Raw genomic sequence first — 20389 nt, 5'->3', positions numbered from 1 at the left:
TACTAGTCTTTACCTTTTCCTCCAATACTAGTATTTTATGACACTAAGAAATTTTAAATTTTATATTTAGTCTTTTTTACTGGAAAAAAAAATATATGGATGGATGCTCCCAAAGTGAAATACATAATTAATTACTTCTCATGTGAGCCATTCAAAAGTAAACTGTAATCAGAAATATCATGTTGTTAACAACCAACTCAACCAGCTAACAACCTCAGCTATGCAGATGATATAGTATTAATAGACTCATCTTTAGCCAAAAACAACACTTTGACAAACTAACAAGCAGCAAAAATATTTGGATTGATAGTTAACTAAAATAAAATTAAAATACTCACAAATATAGTACAAGGTCCCATCATTATAGAATGCAACTAATGTTTAGAAAAAGTAGAAGATTTCTAATACCTAGGCTCAAATATACGCGGTGTGACAATTTAATTCCCGAAATGGCAGTGTGGTGTCACCCATGGAGTGATTTGGTTGGAGTCACGTGAGTAATCATGTTGGTACATGTTTTAACTAATGCATATGTAAACCTCAAGCTGATAGAGCCATTTGCTAGTTGACTATTGCAAAAACAAGAGATCTGCGTGTAAACTTTGGTGTAAAAAAGTGGGATCAAAATTTGGAGCAGCTCATTAACATCAAATTTTGTGTGAAAATTAGCAAAACTGCTACTGAAACGTTGAAGCAGTGGAAAGTGACGTATGGTGTGGATGCTCTGTAAAACTCAAGTGTCTTTGAGTGGCATAAGAGATTCAAAGGTGGGTGAGAAGATGTGAATGATGACCCCAAAAGTGGGCAGTCAAAAACAAAAATGACTGATGCAAAAGTGAACAGAGAACAAGATTTGGTACGGTCTGACAGACAATTAAGTGTGCTATTAATGGCTTTCCATTAATAGCACACTTCAGCCATTCCATTGTAAAATGAAAGATTTGTCATTCCATTGTATAAGACCCTGATCAGGCCACACTTAGATTATTGTTCTCAAAATTGTTTCCCAGAATTTGAAGGGGGTAAATTAACTGTGGAAAGGATACAGAGGCAGATAACAAAGATGGTTTCAGGACTGTACAATGTTAGTTATGAGGATCAGCTGAGGGAATGGTGGACTGCAGAGTTTGGTAGATAGAAGAAGGAGAGGTGATATGATGGAGACTTGTAAAGTGTTGAGAGGTAGTTACAGGGTTGATACTGGGGAGTTCTTTCGCTTGGTAAAACAGGGGGAAGGAGGAGGACAAAGAGCATCCCTGGAAGCTATGAAAGGAAGCTGTGAGCAAGAGAGTGAGGAGTGGTTTCTTTGCATAAAGGGGGGGGGGCTGAACCATGGAATACATTGCCTGATAGAGTGGTGAGAGCAAGAACGGTCAATGAGCTCAAGGAGGTGGTATGATAGACTTTGTGTTTCCTAGGAAGGACCTCCACGATGAGTCTTTTGACTCCATGAAGACTGAATAATAATAATTACTCAAAAGTGCACCATGATCTTAAACTAGATCTGTAAATGATAACAGCGCACAACAAATCTTTCCTATGTAGGAAAATTGAGTCATTTTCAAAATACATGTGTATTCAATAACAGAAACACGTCATCTTCTGAATTAGTTCAGATAAAATTTGTGTGTGTGTGTGTATGTGTGTCACATCTGGATGGGTGTCTAAGTGCACAGAAAAACAGTGAATGGTTCATAGAATAAATATTCTTAAATACGGTGCCCTTTCTCTATTCCAGTTTTGTAAATATTAATATTCCATCAACAGAACCTGTAGTTATCTAAATAAGAAAGAATATTTAAAACTTTTTAAGACAAAACAGAAATTAGGAAACTCACTGATCAATAAAATATCACTTTCACTGTATAAGATAAAAATATTATGCAAATCTAATTTAAATCTAAATAAATAATACATAAATACATAAAAAAACTATATTTTGTGAAATTTATTTTGCACTGCATTTACTTTTCATGTATCAATGTATTTCATGTATCATTATGTATTTCATGATTCATGTATCAATGCAATATCATTTCACTTTTCTCGAGGATAACATTTTACGCGAATTTTTTCTGCAATAAATAGTTCACGCGATGAATTTTTCCCACAATGAATCCATCCGCAATGAATTTTCCCTGCAATAAATTTTTCCCATGATGAATTGTCTGCAACACGATTCATTTTCCTGCAATGAATTGTACGTGAATCTACTAAAATGATTGAATTATTAAAAAGAATTGGATTAGGTGGTAAAGACATCAAGATCATCAAAATTATTTTGGAACCAAAAGGCATCTGTTCAAGTTGATGACATTATTACAGATTCCATTAACATCGAACAAGGAGTAAGGTAATGATTTGTGCTGTTGCCTCTCCTTTTTTTCTTCTTTTTTTTTTACATATACTCAGATACCATATTTCAAAAAATCTTAAAAGGAAGAGAGGAAGGGATTATTGTAAATGGTGAAATCATCAATAACATCTGATATGCTGATGACACACCTCTGGCTGACAATATTCAGGATCTTCAAAACCTTCTTGAACTAGTGAAGGAAGAGAGCGAAAAAATGGGATTGAGAATAAATATCACTAAAACTAAATTCATGGTCATAAGCAAGAAACCAATTCTTAATTCAGCACTTTCTTTTGGAAGCAGTGTCTAAATGTATTCCAAAGATCTGAAGGTTAAATCAGGTTGGTGTGAAATGGATGAAGGAAGAGATTAAACATTGGATACAGAGGAAAAAGCATTATGGAAGCAACATATGAGGAGTGGTAATAATGAATTCCATGAGGAATACAAAGAACAGACAAGGAGGGCGATTTGGTTGGCAGGGTAGCAAAAGTTCGGTATGAGCAGTTAGCTAATCACTCCAAAAAAAACCTAGCAAGTTCTTTTGATATGTAGTAGCCAGCATAAATATAACGATTATGGTCATATGGAACTGTTTTGAGAAAATGCTGCTGCAAAGGAGGAGACTGGCTGTGAGTGAGCAAGAAGTATATAGGGAATTGAGCAAACCTGTTGTTAATAAAGTTGTGGCACATGATAATATATCACCATGCATTTTGAAGGAATGTGTCGGGGTGTTGGCATCTGCCTTAACATATTTGTTTAATATGAGTTTTGCACTGTGTCAAATTCTAAAGGAGTGAAAGGAAGGCAGGAATGTGATGCTTCATAAGGGATGTGACAGAACTCAAGCATCAAATTACAGGCCTATCTGTGTGTCAGTTGTTGTTGTGGTTAAAGTGTTGGAGAGGCTGATGAGAACCAAGATCCAGAATTGGGTTGAAAACGATGGTATTATCTTTGATTATATGAGTCTTTGATTCCATGGGATCTTAGGGTAATAATAATAAGACATAACAGAGCAAGGAAACCTTGATCCATTAAAAGTAAAAAAAGACAAAGTTTGAGCAGGTATGACATCTTCTGTTGAAAGACATTTGACTGCTCAAAAGCAATATATGCCACTCTTATGACAGCATGGTTTTGTTAAAGGGAGATGATGCTTTAGAAATCTACTTACTTATGACAGCAAGGTGATGGCTTCATTGGACAGAGGAGAGGGATACACAGTAGTATACTCAGATTTTGCAGAGGATTTTGATAGATTACCACATGATAAGTTGATAGTCAATCTAGAGCAGATGCGATTGGATATGAGATTAGTGCATTGGATTGGAGATGGTTATCTGATAGGTATCAGCAAGTTGTGTATGGGGGGAGCAATATCCCAGAAAAGGAATGTCATTAATGGTATGCCTCAGAGGGTCTATTTTAGGGCAATTGCTGTTTAACCTGTATGTTAATGATATTGGCAAAGATTTGAATAGGCATATTCAGATGTTTGCAGATGATGCAAAATAAGGATGAACTATGTGGTCTTACAAGAAGACATGAGTGGATTGAGTGAATGGACATGAAAATGCGGATGCCAGTTCAATTTTGCAAAATGTAAGGTTTAAAAATTTGGGAAACAAAGATGGGATATAGAATTTATGCCTGGTGGGGATACATTGTTGGAAGCAGAGGAAATAAGAGATCTCGGGGTGATAGTTGATAAGGATCTAAATTTTAGAGGACACATTTTCAAAATTGTGAGGACAACACAATTAATTCTGGGAATGATGGAGGACACTGACTTGTAGAAGTAGGGAGATTCTTGTTCCATTGCATTGTATAAGTTTTTGATTAGGACACACATGGACCACTGTACACAGATTTATTCACCTGGTTTTCAAAAGGACGAAGAGAGGTTGAAAAAGTCCAGAGGTGACTGACTAAGGTAGTTTCTTGATCTCTGGAATGTCGAATATGAGGAAAGGTTGAGAAGATGCAATTTACAGTCTAGTGGATAGGAGGATAAGGGATGATATGATAAAGACCTACAAGTTAGTAAGTAGTTGTTATAGGATCAATGTTGAAGAGGTTTTACAGAAAATGGTGGGAGATCAGGGGGGAGAACCAGAGGTCATCCCTGGAAGCTGAATAAGGAGAGTGTGAACAAAGGAGTCAGAAGCAGTTTTTTTGCATGCATAGTTGTGAATGATGGTAATGCCTTACCTAAGAGAGTGGTGTCTGCAGAGAATTTGGATGTTTTTAAGGCACAGTATGATGACAAAGGGATCTCCTATATGAGTCTTTGATTCCATGGGGCCTTAGGGTAATAATAATAAGACATATTAGAGCAAGGAAACCTTGATCCAATAAAAGTAAAAAAAGACAAAGTTTGAGCAGGTATGACATCTTCTGTCGAAGGACATTTGACTGCTCAAAAGCAATATATGCCACTCTTATGGCAGATGGAAGCTTACAGAGTGTAACCTGGACAATTAAGGTGGGCTGTAGTTGTTGAAGCTGCAATTTGGGGTTTGGTCAAAACAAGAAACCAAGGATGTCTAGGTGGAGATGCACATCATTTAAGATAGTGTTTATGCTACAAACATTGGTAAAATGGATGTGAGAGAGATTTTTGTTTTTGTTCGTAACATTTTTTGTTTTTTAAAATTTCAGAGGATACTTTTTGAGGGAAGTTTGTTTTAATCATAATGCAATACATCTGAATTTACTATGATAGTTTTATAAAAGCAAAATAAAGACTTGGGACATGAAATAGAGTCTTAGATATGTTGCCCATATAAAGAGCATTGAGTCTCCTCTGCATAATGTGGCCTCAACAGTGTCCCCTCTTCACAAACCACTACTTCTCTCTCTCCACAAATAGTCTGGGGATGTAGAGTTGGCAGGATTATGCACCAGATTATTGGGAATCTTCATACCACATTACCATTTAGTTTTTACCATACACTATCTGGCAGCCAGCTTGCAGAACAACTTTATTCCTACCTAGTGTTTTCAAATTCCTGACATTTTGGAACCTTTGGGAATCGAGAACGGGAAATCGTATTTCCCGAGAAATTCCGAAATAATATTTTTTATTTAATTTTCGTTGATCATCTGTAATAATGGCTATAACAGTAAATGTTAATAAACAGAAAAGCAGTAGAGAAGGTGGGGCAACTGGGGTTTGTGGCACTGGCGCAGTCTTTCAGAGGTTTCAAGACACTCCTACATGTAAAAGGTTGAAGCAAAAAATGAGTAAATCAAATTTCCTAAACAGAGGTCGACCGGAATTTCATGACTAGCGCATCTCTTACCCTGAGCACTAAACAGGGATCACTACGGTATCATTTTGGCTAGGTTTCTGTTATATTTCAGGTTTTCTCAAAATATAAACAATGTAATTAATGCAAACTTTATTTAACCAAACCTTATAGTATACAGTGAGTTTTTACATACATCATACAATGTATTAACATTCCCAATCTCATTTAAATATTTTATTTATTAAATTAAACATTAATAGAAAACAAATGCAAATATTGTTTGTTTGAAAATTAAAAAATACTTCAAATAGATTTTATTTGTCATTTTTAAAATGAAACTTTAAGAAACATAGAGCATTAATTGCCCGATCAGACAATCATGATCTTCGCTTCGTAACAAATATACTTGATGTGGAAAATTTTCTTTCATTTTCTGTAGACACTGGTCGAATTGGTTAGAGTGCATCTAAAAGCATCTTCAAGTTGGGAGTGAGAGAATGCATTGCTTCATATAAGTTAATTTCCTTCCTTAGAGAAGCAAATATTTTGTCTGCATGCATAGGGCTTTGATGTCGAAATTGATATTGCTTTAGTCAATTCACTCTTCAGATCAGATTCTGAGATTTAATGTCAGAACTCTCTGTAAGGACATCCTTTATTTCTTTTATTGGAACTTCTGCTGTAAATGTTCCTTTAAAATCTTTCCATTAATGACTTCGCCAATCGTGCAATTTCATTCTTACTTGACAAGGCAAAAAATTCATCCTCTTCCATCTCACATAAACAACTAACGTTGCTCAAGTACTTTGTGAGAGACACATACTCTCTATTTCTATGTTTAACCAATTAAATTTTATTTCCTTTAAAAGCATTTGGCTCATTGAAGAATTCTGTTTTTCTAAATTACTGAACAGGAACTTAAAAATTCCTTCATTTGTGAGAATATTAGCTTCTCTATTGCTTAAGGCTTCAACTGCTAATCTTACAAGTTGTAAGCAATTCAACATATCTCTCAATATTTCATAATACTCTTCTTTCCGTAAGTGTTCAAGTTTCGGCTCTCGTAAAACAGTCTTAATTGGATTTACGATATTTAAAAGTCTCTCTATCATTCTCGCCAGTGTGTTCCAGTGTGTTTTACAGTCCAAAATGACTTCTAGTTCCCTCGTTTCACTCTTGGTTATTTCTTTCTGCAAAAGAGAATTTTTTACTGGAGAATATTTAAATATTTTCATAATTCTTCGTATGCTGCTAATTGCCGAAGATAGATCATCTTGCAAATCATACTGATCAGCTCGGGCCACACCATCTATTTCAGAATCACTGTTATCATCTTTATCATATTCAGAATCTGTATTGAATTCACGATCACAGCTACAAGTTACTGCTGCTTCACCTTTCAACTTTTTAACACAAAATACTTTTGTTACAGCTAGATATAGCGATGGTTGTAGCAGTACTGTTGAATAGTCGGTGATAATTTTCCGAATTTTTCCATAACAGCTGCACCGCCACTTGTAATTGCAACTGCATCACTTTCAAGTTTTAACTGAAAGTTTTCTAATCTTTCCTGAGGCAAGGATAACACTTTTTCCGCAGGACAGTTCCCATGTATTCTTATTAAACCAAGGTTCATAGAGGTCTCATTGCAGTATACATGAACATTTGTATCTGCGATTCTTGCAACTGGCCCACTCACCTATTGAAATACTCAGTTTTTTATTATCACATTTGAATACTTCCAATTTCTGGATGTACAGTTGTTTCACTTTATTATAACAATTATGTATTAGTGTCATAACTGAAGATGTACTTCTTGGCAACTGCATTCCTTTGCTTATGAAACTTTCCCTAATAAACTCACTTTTTTGTGATAGTGTTGACTGATATCCCATCCAAGGCTGCTAAATTTGCTTACGGTGTCTTCTAAATCCAGTCCCTTGACATAATGTAAAATTGTCGTTTGTCTCTTAGAAGATGAAGGCATTGGCTCATCATTATTCAATTCAGACTGTTTTTTCCTTTTCATTCCATGAATATATACTAGGTGCCTATATAGACCACTGGTTGATGATGCTTTGCATTGCAAAGTTTTGGAGCATATCTGGCAACGAGCTGATTCATTATCTTTATCTTTTCTAAAATATTCCCAACATTCTTTATACTCTTTACTCATTGTGATGGCAATCTATTAAAAAATATTAAAATAGGAACGTGCAAGGAACGTGAACGTGCTGACACATTAGAAATGCTCTCTCTCTTATCATTTCTCCACAGGAGTAAGAAATAACAAAAGGCTACCTGTATCCAGTATTCTGGCTTAAGAAAGTCTTGCATTTGAAGAGAACAGTGGTGATTTATTGCTAACTGGAATGAATTGATAAGCACACCAAAAGTCCAACTCAAGTATTTATATATATATATATATATTTTTTTTTTTAAATACTAATGCTTGAGTTGGAACATGAAATATTTATTTATTTAAAATATTACTGTTAGAACATTTTAAATAAATTTTATTTGCGAACCAGTTCATTTATTACAGACAATCTATAAAAAAATATTAAAATATGTATTTATTAAAACTTTTCCTGATTTCCCAACCAAATTTTCTCGGGATTTGGGAACAGGAAATGAAAAAAATTCCCGAGAATGGACGGGAGGGAATTCCTGCCCGGAAACCCTATTCTTACCCCTGAAATGGAGGAAGTTTTGAATTACCACACCCTTGAAGGGGTATCATCACACACTCTGCATGTTTGAAGAAGGTAGAAAAGAAGCTGGAGCTCTTGGTCTGAGGACCAAACATGCATTGCCAGTTCAGGCCTCCAATAAGAGTGATGGCATTTTACTAGTGATGAATGGGTCTAGATGCCTTTAATCCAACTAAGCATGTTCCCTCTAGAGCAGCAGGTGTGAAGTGTTATATATACTATTCTAGATGAAAATAATGGAAATATATATCTATTCTATTCTATTCCACTCTCTTTTTTTTTTTCCATGAATTGAATTTTTTACAATGAATGAATTATTTTATATTTAAAATTATACAAGCTAATAAAATTATATCAAACCTCATTGTTCTATATCATAACTTTTATTAAACAGTATTTTATTATGACATTTAAAAGTAACACCTACATTCATCAGCAAGCTGAACTTCTACTAGTGTTCTATTCTTAACTGGCTCAAAATCTTTCCGTTTGATATCATTAAGCATGTATTCTGCTTCATTTATAAGTCTGTCAAGGCTAGGGCCTAAAGTTCCTAACAAGCTTTCTGCCAATTTTTCAAGCTCTTTAACAAGACCTGAAAATAAAATATTTAAGTAAGTACAAATGACTATCTATACATCTTTTTTTGTAATTTTATTAAATAAGTTTAAATACAATTGGAATAAAAATAAACAAAGAAAGAAAACTACCCTGTGATTTTCTTACTGCTTCTGATATAAGTGTCTCTACATCAAGTGCATCATTTCTGGTCTCATCTGCATTAAAACTGATGCCTTTGGAGTGATCAATTGTTCTGTTAACCTGTAATGATTTTAAAATTTATAAATTTATCGAAAAATAGATATCATGAAAAGTACAATTACTCGAAACATGCAGACACAAGAAATTTAATAATACTTTATAAATAAAGATATTTCAATCTGAAACTAACAGATCATCATTTGTGAACAAGCAATTCAAAATGTCAAGTGACAACAATGAATTGAAGGTATTATGAGGAACCCTCTTTCACCAGCTTGAAGTCTCATTCCTTAATACAACTACAATCTTCCTTTTGGGTAGCTGGCTGAAATCTGTGAGGAGATGGGAGTACAGTTTGTTAATGTGTGCGGAATGAGGTTGAGGGACGGCGTGAGCTGTATGGGAGTGATGGACTGCATCTAAGTGGTTATGGTATAAGTCACTTGGAGAGACTGCTGCTGGAAGGTAGAGAAGTGAATAGAGAGAATGAATCAGATCGAGAGGGGAGTAATGTGGAAGAGCAGGAGAGTAAGACAGGAGAGATTGAAGAAGTGGATATGAATGGGGAAGTGAGTGGTGTGAGTATAGAAAATGAGAGAATGAGTGTGCAAGAGGAGCAGGGAAAGGGGAGGCTCAGCATGGACAGGGGTACACAGCGTGAGAAAGGTGGATGCTCCTAGAGGAGGTGAGAGCATGTGTAGGCAAGAAAGGAATGGGATCACCAGGGATCAAGGGGAAATAGGTGGAATTGAAAAGGGTTCTAAAATGAAGAAGCAGAAAGGGAAATGGTCCCAGTCTAGCATGGAGAGATCACATTGAGCGAGTGGTATCAGTGGAACTAGCTGTAGATCCAGAAATGAGCTGCTGTATTTGAATACCAATGCTAGAAATATAAGAAACAAGGCATATGAAATGGTTGTACTAATTGTGCCTGTTCACCCAAAGATAGTCAGAATAAGTGAGACATGGTTAGATGAGGATGACATCCTGACAGGAATAGAGTTGGAAGGGTGTGATGTGTTTCATGAGGATAGAAGGGGTAAAAAGGGAGGGGTGAATGCTATTGATGATAGAGAAAGAGTTATGTCCATACAAAGTAGAGATGCAAGATGGAAATAGTGCCAGTGGTTTCGATGGCAGTATAGTGTGAGATAGAGGTGAACAGAATAGAATCAAATACTTGGTGGGATGTGGTTATAGACCAGGTAATGGTGATGGTGGTGATAGCGAAATGTATAGTATAATTAGCCAAGCAAATAAGAAAAGGGTGATCATTATGAGTGATTTTAATTATGGCAATATAGACTGGAATGATGAGATAGCAACTGGAAGTAAAGAAAATGAGTTTCTTGAATTTTTGAAGGATAACTACCTCAGACAGTATGTAACAGAGGGCACACGAGGATTAAGGGTCTTGGATTTGATCATCTCATCAGAGGATGTAATTATAAATGAGGTGTCAAATCATCCACCAATTGGTGAGAGTGACCAAGAGGTGATTACCTGCATGGTTGCCAGCAGTGCGAGGACCCCTGTCAGAAAAGGGTATATGTGGAACTACAAGAGGGAGTGATTATGAAGAGCTCAGGAGACAGCTTGCAGGTGTAGCGTGGAATGAGGAGTTAGCTGGAAAACAGATCAATGCAGCTTGGAGGATTTTCAAAAACTATCTACTAGATGCAATGTCTAAATGTATTCCAAGGGTGAGAAGGTTAAATAAGGTAGGTGTGAGATGAATAAATAAAGAGATTAAACATGTGATACAGAGAAAAAGGGCATTGTGGAGGCAGCATAAGAGAAGTGCAAATAACCAATTTCATGAGGTCTACAAAGACCAGGCAAGGAGGGTGACTTGGTTGGTGAGAGTAGCTAAAGAGAGGTATAAACAGCAGTTAGCTCATGAAGCCAAAAAGAATCCTAGGAAGTTCTTTTGATATGTAGCCAGCAAAAGAAAGAATCATTATGGAAGGATGACATTGATTGGAGAAAATGATATAAAGACAGCTGTTGCAGAATGTGTGGTGGAGATACTTAATGAGCACTTCATAAAGATCATTCAATCTTGTGAATGTGACCTCATGGAGAGATTGAGAGCAGTTGATGATGGGGAGGAGAGACTGACTGAAAGTGAGCAAGAGGTGCTTGGGGAGTTGAGTAAACTTGATGTAAATAAGGCTGTGGGACTTGATAATATATCACTGCATATTCTGAAGGAATGTGCCAGAGAGTTGGCACCTGCCTTAACATATTTTTTTAATATGACTCTTGCACTCTGTCTAGTTCCTAAGCAGTGGAAGGAGGGCAAGATTGTGTCACTTCATAAAGGAGGTGAACGAACTCAAACATCAAACTATAGGCCTATCTGTGTGTCAGGTGTTGTGGTTAAGTTGTTGGAGAAGCTTGTGAGAACTAGGATCCAGAGTTGGGTTGACAATAATGGTATAATCTTTGATGGACAGCATGGATTTGCTAAAGGGAGGTCATGTTTTAGTAATCTACTTACTTATTACAATAAAGTGACTGCTTCCTTGGACAGAGGAGAAGGATACACAGTAATATACTTGGATTTTGGAAAAGCTTCTAATAGAGTACCTCATGATAAGTTGACAGTCAAACTAGAGCAGATGTGGTTGGTTATTAGATTAGTGCATTGGATTGTAGACTGGCTATCTGATAGATATCAACAAGTTATGTATGGGGGTGCGATATCCAGGAAAAGGAAAGTCACTAGTGGTGTGCCTCAGGGGTCTGTTTTAGGGTCATTACTATTTAATTTGTATATTAATGATATTGGCGAAGATTTGGATGGAGATATTCAGTTGTTTGCAGATGATGCAAAGTTGGGATGAACCATAAAGAGCAGTGAGGATGTTGTGGCCTTGCAAGAAGAATTGAATAAATTGAGTGATTGGGCACGGAAATGGGGATGTGTGGTCAATGTTGCAAAATGTAAGGTTTTAAAATTTGGAAAACAAAGATGGGATGCAGAATTTATGCTTGGTAATAATGTATTGTTGGAGGTAGAGGAAATAAGAGATCTGGGGGTGATAGTGGATAAGGATCTAAAATTTAGGGGACACATCGCCAAAATTGTGAAGACAACACAAAGGTTTCTGGGAATGATGCGGAGAACACTGACATGTAGAAGTAGGGAGAGTCTTGTTCCGTTGTATAAGGCATTGATTAGGCCACACATGGACTATTGTGCCCAGATTTGGTCACTGGGTTTTCAGAATAATGAAGAGATGTTGGAAAGGGTCCAAAGGCAACTGACTAAGTTGCCTTTGGACCCTTTCAACAGACATCATAGTTTCTGACCTCTGGAATTTTGAGTATGAGGAAAGATTGAGAAGATGTAAATTGCAGATTCTGGTGGAGAGAAGGAAGAGGGGAGATATGATAGAGGCCTACAAGTTGGTAAGGGGTTGTTATAAGATCAATGGTGGAGAAGTTCTACAGAGAATAGTGGGAGATCAGGGGAGAACCAGAGATCATCCGTGGAAACTGGGCAAAATTGGGCAAAATGACTATTTTGCCCAATTTGAAAAATCCTGATTTTAGATGGGATGAAAAAATTGGAAACTCGCTGGACCAAATGTGTAGACCTCAATGGAGACTATGTTGAGAAATAAAGGTGATTTTTTCCAAAAAATGTGTTTTTAACTTATTTTTTTTACCAAACTTTTCAAACAACCCTCATAAACATAGATTTCCCTTGACATCTGCATCAATTACAGGTTAATACATTTAAACAAACCTGCATATGTACACTTACATGTAAGTGTTTCATTTAATATATGAAATATTTGAGCAAGCATTTTAAATAGTTTTGACCTATCATAGAGAAACAATAATACAGATATAAGATCCATTCAAAATGGACTGATATCACAAAGGAAAAAAATTTAGAAATTTACAGTATTTAAAGCTTAGTCTTCCTCATGTTAAACGATTTTCTGAAGAAGCATACTTTGACTGTCATTCCTTTTGCTTTTAGAAACATGTATATGCATATTTGTGAAATACAGAGCGATTATGATAAACTTAGCAGGAAGCATGAAGCAGTGCAATGGCATAACCAAACTGCAACAGAAAATATTAGCAGAGCAGAAGAAATAGACAAACAAGGAGATGCTAAAGGATAGCAGTATCAGATTCTGCATAATCACATGGAAGTTATGGATGAGTAATGTCATTAAGCAAGAGCTGCAAAATAATAATAATAATAATAATAATAAATTGTGGAGCCAATCTAAAGAGAAAAGTACTATGAAGACAGATGAATAGTACAAAAACACAGGTAACAAAAGTGAACAAAATGATAAGAAGACTACTATTATATTAAGAGAGGAAATTAGTCAAAGTATGCTTAAGGAAATACTAGTTTCTTTGTACTTCCTACAGAGTGAAAGCACTTTTCTCAGATTTCTTTCACTGTGTGGGGAGCATGAGGAAGAATGATTATGGAAGGATAACTATTGTGAATGTTAGCAAAACATTTATGTGCAGCATTCCATTAGCAGAGTGGTAGAATAAAGAGTTGGATTATAGAATGATCACTTTGTGAGGGTGTATTCAGGTAGAGATGATGTGATGACTGGTATAATAGGGACCAATGTGAGAATCACATATAGATGATATGGGAGTGTGCGACTCCTACCCACAAAAGGTTGTAAATTTATCTTGAACTGTACATGAGATGATATATCCCAGGCAGTTAATATAACAATATTATGGTGCTAGGTGGTGTGAATTAAACATCAGTCATCATGTGGGCTGCAACAAGATAAGTAAATTTTATATTTAAATGTGTGCCAGTATTGTCTGAATTGTAGATTAATTATTAATATGAAATACTTGAGTATGCAATGAGGTGTTCAAATATCTTAAGCAATATTATAATAAATTCATTGTTTATGTTAGCACACTGATACAACATATCATAGCAGTGAAAGGCAAATCATTGTATAGGTATGTGCAGAACATAAACAAAGTAAACACTGTGGATGTCTCAAAAATTGTACAGTGCCATAAATGAAGTATATATGTGTGGGAAGGCGTGGATATTTATGTCAAAAGGCTAAATAACAGAAAAGAATGAGTATGGGTATAAAGGAAATGCAATCTTCTGATGAGACTTGCTTAAATATGAGTTTAAATACGAGGGTGGTCTGAAAAGTTCTCGGTCTGACAATGAAAAAACAAATTTATAATTTCAAAATTATTTTTATTTTTCAACATAATCTCCTTTAAGACTAATACATTTATTCCAGCAAATGCTCTAGAACCATTATCCAGTCCCTGTAGTGGTTCTCTAAGATCTGCAAAATACCCCTCTACAGCTGTAGTTACCTCTGCATTTGAAAAAAACGCTGACCACGAGCAAGAGTTTTAGTTTTGGGAAGAGACAGAAGTCACAGGGAGTCAAATCTGGGGAATGAGGTGGATGTTCCAACAATTCATAGTGCAGATCCCTTAATTTTCCCATTGCCAAAACACCTTTGTGGGCAGGTGCATTGTCCTGACGAAAGATGATTTTTTTCTTCTACAAACTGGGTCTTTTCTCACAAATTTTTTCGTCTAGTCTGGTTAAAAGATTGAAATAATATTCCCTGGTTATTGCTTTACCCTTTTCAAGATAATTAATAAACAAAATGCCTTTTGCATCCCAAAACACCGATGCCATGATCTTTCCTGCTGATAGAACCAACTATGTATTCTTTGGTGCTGAACAACCGGCTTCTCTCCACTGTTTTGACTGCTATTTGGATTCTGGTGTGTGTAATAGTGAATCAAGGTCTCATCCATAGTAATAAATAGATGCACAAAATTAGTTTTATTCTTGTTAAAACACTCCAAGCACTGTTCAGAGATTTTCATGCGAGTGCGTTTTTGATCTGCTGTGAGCAAGCGTGGCACCCATCTTGCAAAAGCTTTTTCATATTCTTCATGCAAAATATATCCTACATGTGTTTTTGAAATGCCTATAGCCTCAGCAATTTCACTCACTTTGACTCGCTGGTCATCTAATATCATATCGTGCACTTGATCAATGATTTCTGATGTTGTTACACGTTTCAGACATCTTTCACATGGATCATCTTCAAGGCTGGTATGGCCATGTTAAACTCGGTAGCCCATTTATTAATTGTTGAAAACAAAGGAGAAGATTGCCCATAAACTTTTATGAGCTTCGAATGAATTTCTCTTGGCATTAAACCTTCTTTTAAAAAGAATTTTATAACTGCATGATACTCAATTTTATCCATTTCAAGGGATACAGACAGCATTCTTGCTTCAGACAACTGTATAAAGAAACTACTTGATAGAATGACTTGAAATTTCACATGGATTCTTATGACAGATGTACCAACTTAGAAAAAAAAAATCTTGCTGATAGTGTTGCCATCTACGGTTGAGGCCGAGAATGTTTCAGACCACCCCTCATATGAGTTGGAAATATGCCATCATAACTCACACAGCAGCTGAAGATTGCGCAAATGTTCATATAATGTGTGGACATGATAGCAAGGAAAAATGTTTGATTCACAATAAAGCAGGCGATTATGACATTAAAAAAACAGAATGAAATTAACGATAAAGTAGGCAATAATGATGTTGAAAAACAGTGCAATTAATGGTAGGGGTGGCAGGCAGGATTGATGCCAAAGAAGTGTGTATGACTGACAATAAAATAGTGAGAGTGAATGATAGCAAAAACAGTGATCAGAAAGCTGAGATAGTGAAGATGAAGTAGATGCAGAGTGAAATCAAGAGAACTGGAAATTTCTATGGAAGAGTGAAAAAGATGAAAACAAATGATATCGGTATGAAAAAGGTAACAAAACACCTGCAGATGGTATTGTATGCCACTTATTCAATTATTAGAAGTGTTGTAAACAAGAAAGATTCACAATTTGTTATATGGAAGGTAAAATGAATAGAGTGATTGACTGGGAACAAGGAGAATGTACGGCTCGATATCAGAAGGTTGTTGAGAAGGATAAAAGATAATAGTGTGATAGGAAAGGTAGTCAGTGTGTTGCCCAGGTATGACAGTGATGAGATGAGGTGGAGAACAAGAATTATGAATCATATGTCAGCAGAAATGTGTGTGAAGAGAAAGAGTGCAGTTTGTTAATGGTTGTGGAATGAGTTTGAAGGAAGAATTAAACTGTATAAGAGCAATGGACTACATTTGAGTGGTTTCTGTCTGAGTAATTTGGAGAGACTGTTGCAAGAAGAGAGAATAATGAGTGCAGAGAATGAATCTGAGCAAGTAAGAAGCAATGTGGAAGAGCAGGAAGGTAAGGAACGAGAGGCTGAAGTGGTGCTTATGAATGAAGAAGTGAGTAAATTGTAAAGAATGAAAGAACAAGTGTGCAAGTCAAACAGGGAAACTATCAGTAGATGTGGAAAAAGCATGAGAAGGGTTGATGTTCCAAGATGTGAATGCGTGTAGAGACAAAAAGGAAAGGGGGGAAATCTTGGGATGTAGGGAAAACAATTGGAATCGAAGAAAGTTCTGGGATTAATAAAGAGAAGAATAAATGGCTCAAGGAAAGTATGGAGAAGTCACATCTAATAAATATTATTATTATTATTACGACACCTCCTGGGAGTCCAAAGACTCATCAAGGGAGGGTACCAACTGTCCGTCTCCACTACTCAATCCACCAATTTTGCTGTATTTTGTTAAGGAACAGCAAAATAGGGCAGGTAAGTAAAACCATGTCATCAAGTTTTAAAAGTTTGAGAATAACTGACTGATCTCGTCGCGACGGGAGGAATCTTTATCTGGATGATTTCAATCGAAGGTGAGTTAGCCAATCTCATACTGAAGTAGCAGGGTTTTTCTCCTAGAAACTCTGGTTTTTCATCCTGCATACAGACAAATTGGCCCTTCAGAACACACGCAATTTACAGATAAAAAATACTAGTTGTGGTGGTGATGGAGGTAGATGGCGTTGATGGAGATGATTTGTAGTAGAGGTTCGGTGTAGTGGTCGAGACAGTTGTAGGTGTCCTCCCGCGATGAGTCTTCGAACTCCTTGGAGGTGTCACGAATAATAATAATAATACATGTATGGATCTGTAGTTATTTCTAAGAAAAGTATCATCAATTTTAGATAATCAGTTATATATAACTAGATTTCCATAAAAAAAGAACAGTAACCGTTCTTTTTTTATCCTGAATGTTAATCCCAACCATAAAAGGTTGTAAACATATTATACCTTACACATATTCTTAATAATCTGACATGTAGATTAGCTTAAGTTTTGGCAGTTTTTAAATGACATTCTCCAGTTAAATTCACAACACCACAGGAACAAAGTGAATACAAAATGGATTTATTTAGTTTAAAAAAATATTCTGCTGGTTTTATACTGAGCATCTTCAGAACACAAAAATAGTTGGTCACATCATGAAAACACTAACAATCAGTTATTAGTGGGAAGTTTTTAGAGGTGAATAGCATTTGAGGATAACAAGGTCCTTAACACGTTCGCTGCCATGCTACTTCGGCATAGACTGTTCCCGTACGCCAAGCAATTTCACTTCTTCAAGGTCAGTACGGTAATCTCGTTGCCGGCGGAAAGCGTCATACGAGTATACCCGTAGCTGGCTTGTGTAGCTGGTTTACCAACGAGTATACTCGTAGTTGGCAGCGAACGTGTTAAAGGTAAAGAAAGGCTTAGCTGTTGTTCATTATCCATAATAAAGCTTCATTTTACTTTTTATTATTATTATTATTATTCAGGCCTCCATGGAGTCAAAAGACTCATCAAGGAAGGTCCTTCCTAAGAAACACAAAGTCTATCAAGACTCATAGAGGGGAGATTCCCCTCTGAGAAACACAAAGTCTATCATACCACTTCTAAAACTCATTGACCATTCTCGCTTTCACCATTCCATCAGGCAATGCATTCCATGGTTCAACCACCCTCCATGCAAAGAAACCACTCCTCACCCTCTTGCAAACAATTTCCTTTCATAACGTCCAGGGATGGCCTCTTATCATCACTCCTTCCAGCTGTTCAACCAAGCGAAAGAACTCCCCAGTGTCAACCCGGTAACCGCCTCTCAACAGTTTAAAAGTCTCAATCATATCACCTCTCCTTCTTCTTCTTCTATCCACCAAACTCTGCAGTTCACATTCGGTCAGCCGATCCTCATAACTAACATGGTACAGTCCTGAAACCATCTTTGTTATCTGCCTTTGTACCATTTCCACAGTTATTTTATCCCCTTCAAATCCTGGGGACCAAATCTGAGAACAATAGTCTAAGTGTGGTCTGATCAGAGACTTATACAATGGAATGATAACCGTTTTATCTCTGCTGGTCAGTGTTCTTCTCATTATTGCAGCAATCCTCTGTGTTACCTTCATCACCTTTACAATATGTCCCCTAAATTTCAAGTTTCTGTCAATCATCAACCCCAGATCTCATGTCTCCTATACTTACTCCAGTATAACCTATACTTCCTCCCATAGAATATGCAGCATCCCATTGATGTTTCGCAAACCTCAAGACCTTACATTTTGCTGCATTAAACCAACAGACACCCCCCATTCATTTGCCCACCAGTCAAGCTTATTCAAATCCTCTTGCAGGGCTACCACTTCTGCACTATTACTAATAACCCTTCCCAGTTCACATCATCCGCAAACAACTGAATTTCCCCTTGCAATCCACTGACAATGTCACTGATATAAAGGTTAAACAATATAGGTCCCAGTATTGAGCCCTGTGGGAACCCACTTGTAACCCTCTGCCTCCTTGAAAGTGTCCCACCATACACAACTCTCTGATACCTATCGGACAGCCAATCCTGAATCCAGTTGACCAATCTGACATCCAGACCCATATGCTGCAACTTAAATATCAGCTTATCATGTGGCACCCTGTAAAATGCCTTTGCTAAGTCTAAGAAAATGGCAGTATATGCCTTTCTCTCATCTAATGCTCTTCGGTCCCTCACTAATTTTTCCAAGATCTTAACAATTACTGATGACAAGCAAACTGGCCTATAATTAGACACTTCCTCTCTGCTACCACCCTTATGCAAGTCTTACCTTCTTACCTTTGTTACACTATCTTACCTTCCTTCCTTCCATTCCATGGGCACCTTTCCCGCAGCCAGACTTTCATTGAAAAGCCAGGTCAAAGGCATGCTCAGTCCCTAGCACATTCTCTAAAAACTTGTGATGAAATACCATCCAGTCACACAGCTTTACTGACATCCAGAGTACTCAGTATTTGAAACATACTCTCCTCCTGTACTTCTAAACCTCGAACCTGCCCTATCCCTCTAGTATTAAAATTGAATCCTCCAGAATGAAATACTCCAATAAAGTGTTCATTGAACAATTCCACTATGTCCTCTGCATCAGTCACTCTATTCCCATGTTTATCCTGGAATATCATTCTTCCACAGTCATTTCTTCTCCTACTGGCTACATATCTAAAAAATTTCCTAGGATTTTCTTTGGATCTCAGGGCTAATCTCCTCTCATATTCCAGTTTCTTCTGGAATTATGGGAGAGATACTGAGATAGGAGTGATGGTAGCTTGCTCCACCTTTGTAAGGAGTGCCTGGTGTTGTACCACCTTACCCAAGTCCTGAAGATACTTTCAAGCGCAAACTTTGTTTGCTCATACTTGGATAAAGGATTAAACTAAATTTATTATATTCTAACCAACTGAAAAATAAACTCTCTCCAGCATCAATCCTATAACAACCCCTTAATAACTTATAAGTCTCTATCATATCTCCCCTCTTCCTCCTATCCACCAGATTCTGCAAGTTGCATCTTCTCAATCTTTCCTCATACTCGACATTTCAGAGGTTAGAAACTACCTTAGTTAGTCACCTCTGGACCCTCTCCAACATCTCTTCATCCTTCTAAAAACCAGGTGACCAAATCTGGGCACAATAGTACATGTGTGGCCTAATCAAAGCATTATACAATGGAACAAGAATCTCTCTACTTCTACAAGTTAGTGTCCTCCACATCATTCCCAGAAGCCTTTGTGTTTTCTTCACAATTTTGGCTGTGTGTCCCCTAAATTTCAGATCCTTATCTACTATCACCCACAGATCTCTTATTTCCTACAAGTCTGACAATATAACCTCACTAAGTATAAATTCTGCATCCCATTTTTGTTTTCCAAATAATAAAACGTTATATTTTGCAACATTGAATTCACATCCCCATTCCCATACCTAATCATTCAATTTATTCAATTCTTCTTGTGAGGACACAACATCTTCTCAACTCTTCATGGTTCAT

At 36.6% G+C, this 20389-nt stretch overlaps 1 protein-coding gene across 1 annotated transcript in view; it reads right to left on the bottom strand.

Annotated features, from left to right (window-relative positions):
- Window positions 1–20389, bottom strand: part of LanA (laminin subunit alpha) — a 1191635-nt gene that overhangs the window by 370771 nt on the left and 800475 nt on the right. Inside the window, exons 39-40 of the mRNA XM_090391815.1 lie at window positions 9041–9152; window positions 8758–8925 (exon numbers count right to left, since the gene is read on the bottom strand). Coding sequence (XP_090247941.1) covers window positions 8758–8925; window positions 9041–9152 — 280 coding nt within the window. The remainder of the gene's footprint in view (window positions 1–8757; window positions 8926–9040; window positions 9153–20389) is intronic.

The sequence above is a fragment of the Typopeltis vanoorti genome, chromosome 4 (genome assembly GCF_054136105.1).
Source record: "Typopeltis vanoorti isolate ZY-2024b chromosome 4, IOZ_Tvanoo_1.0, whole genome shotgun sequence".
Lineage (NCBI taxonomy): Eukaryota > Metazoa > Arthropoda > Arachnida > Uropygi > Thelyphonidae > Typopeltis > Typopeltis vanoorti.
The sequence above is the reverse complement of the archived record's forward strand: the minus strand, read 5'-3'. Positions and strand labels throughout refer to the sequence as shown.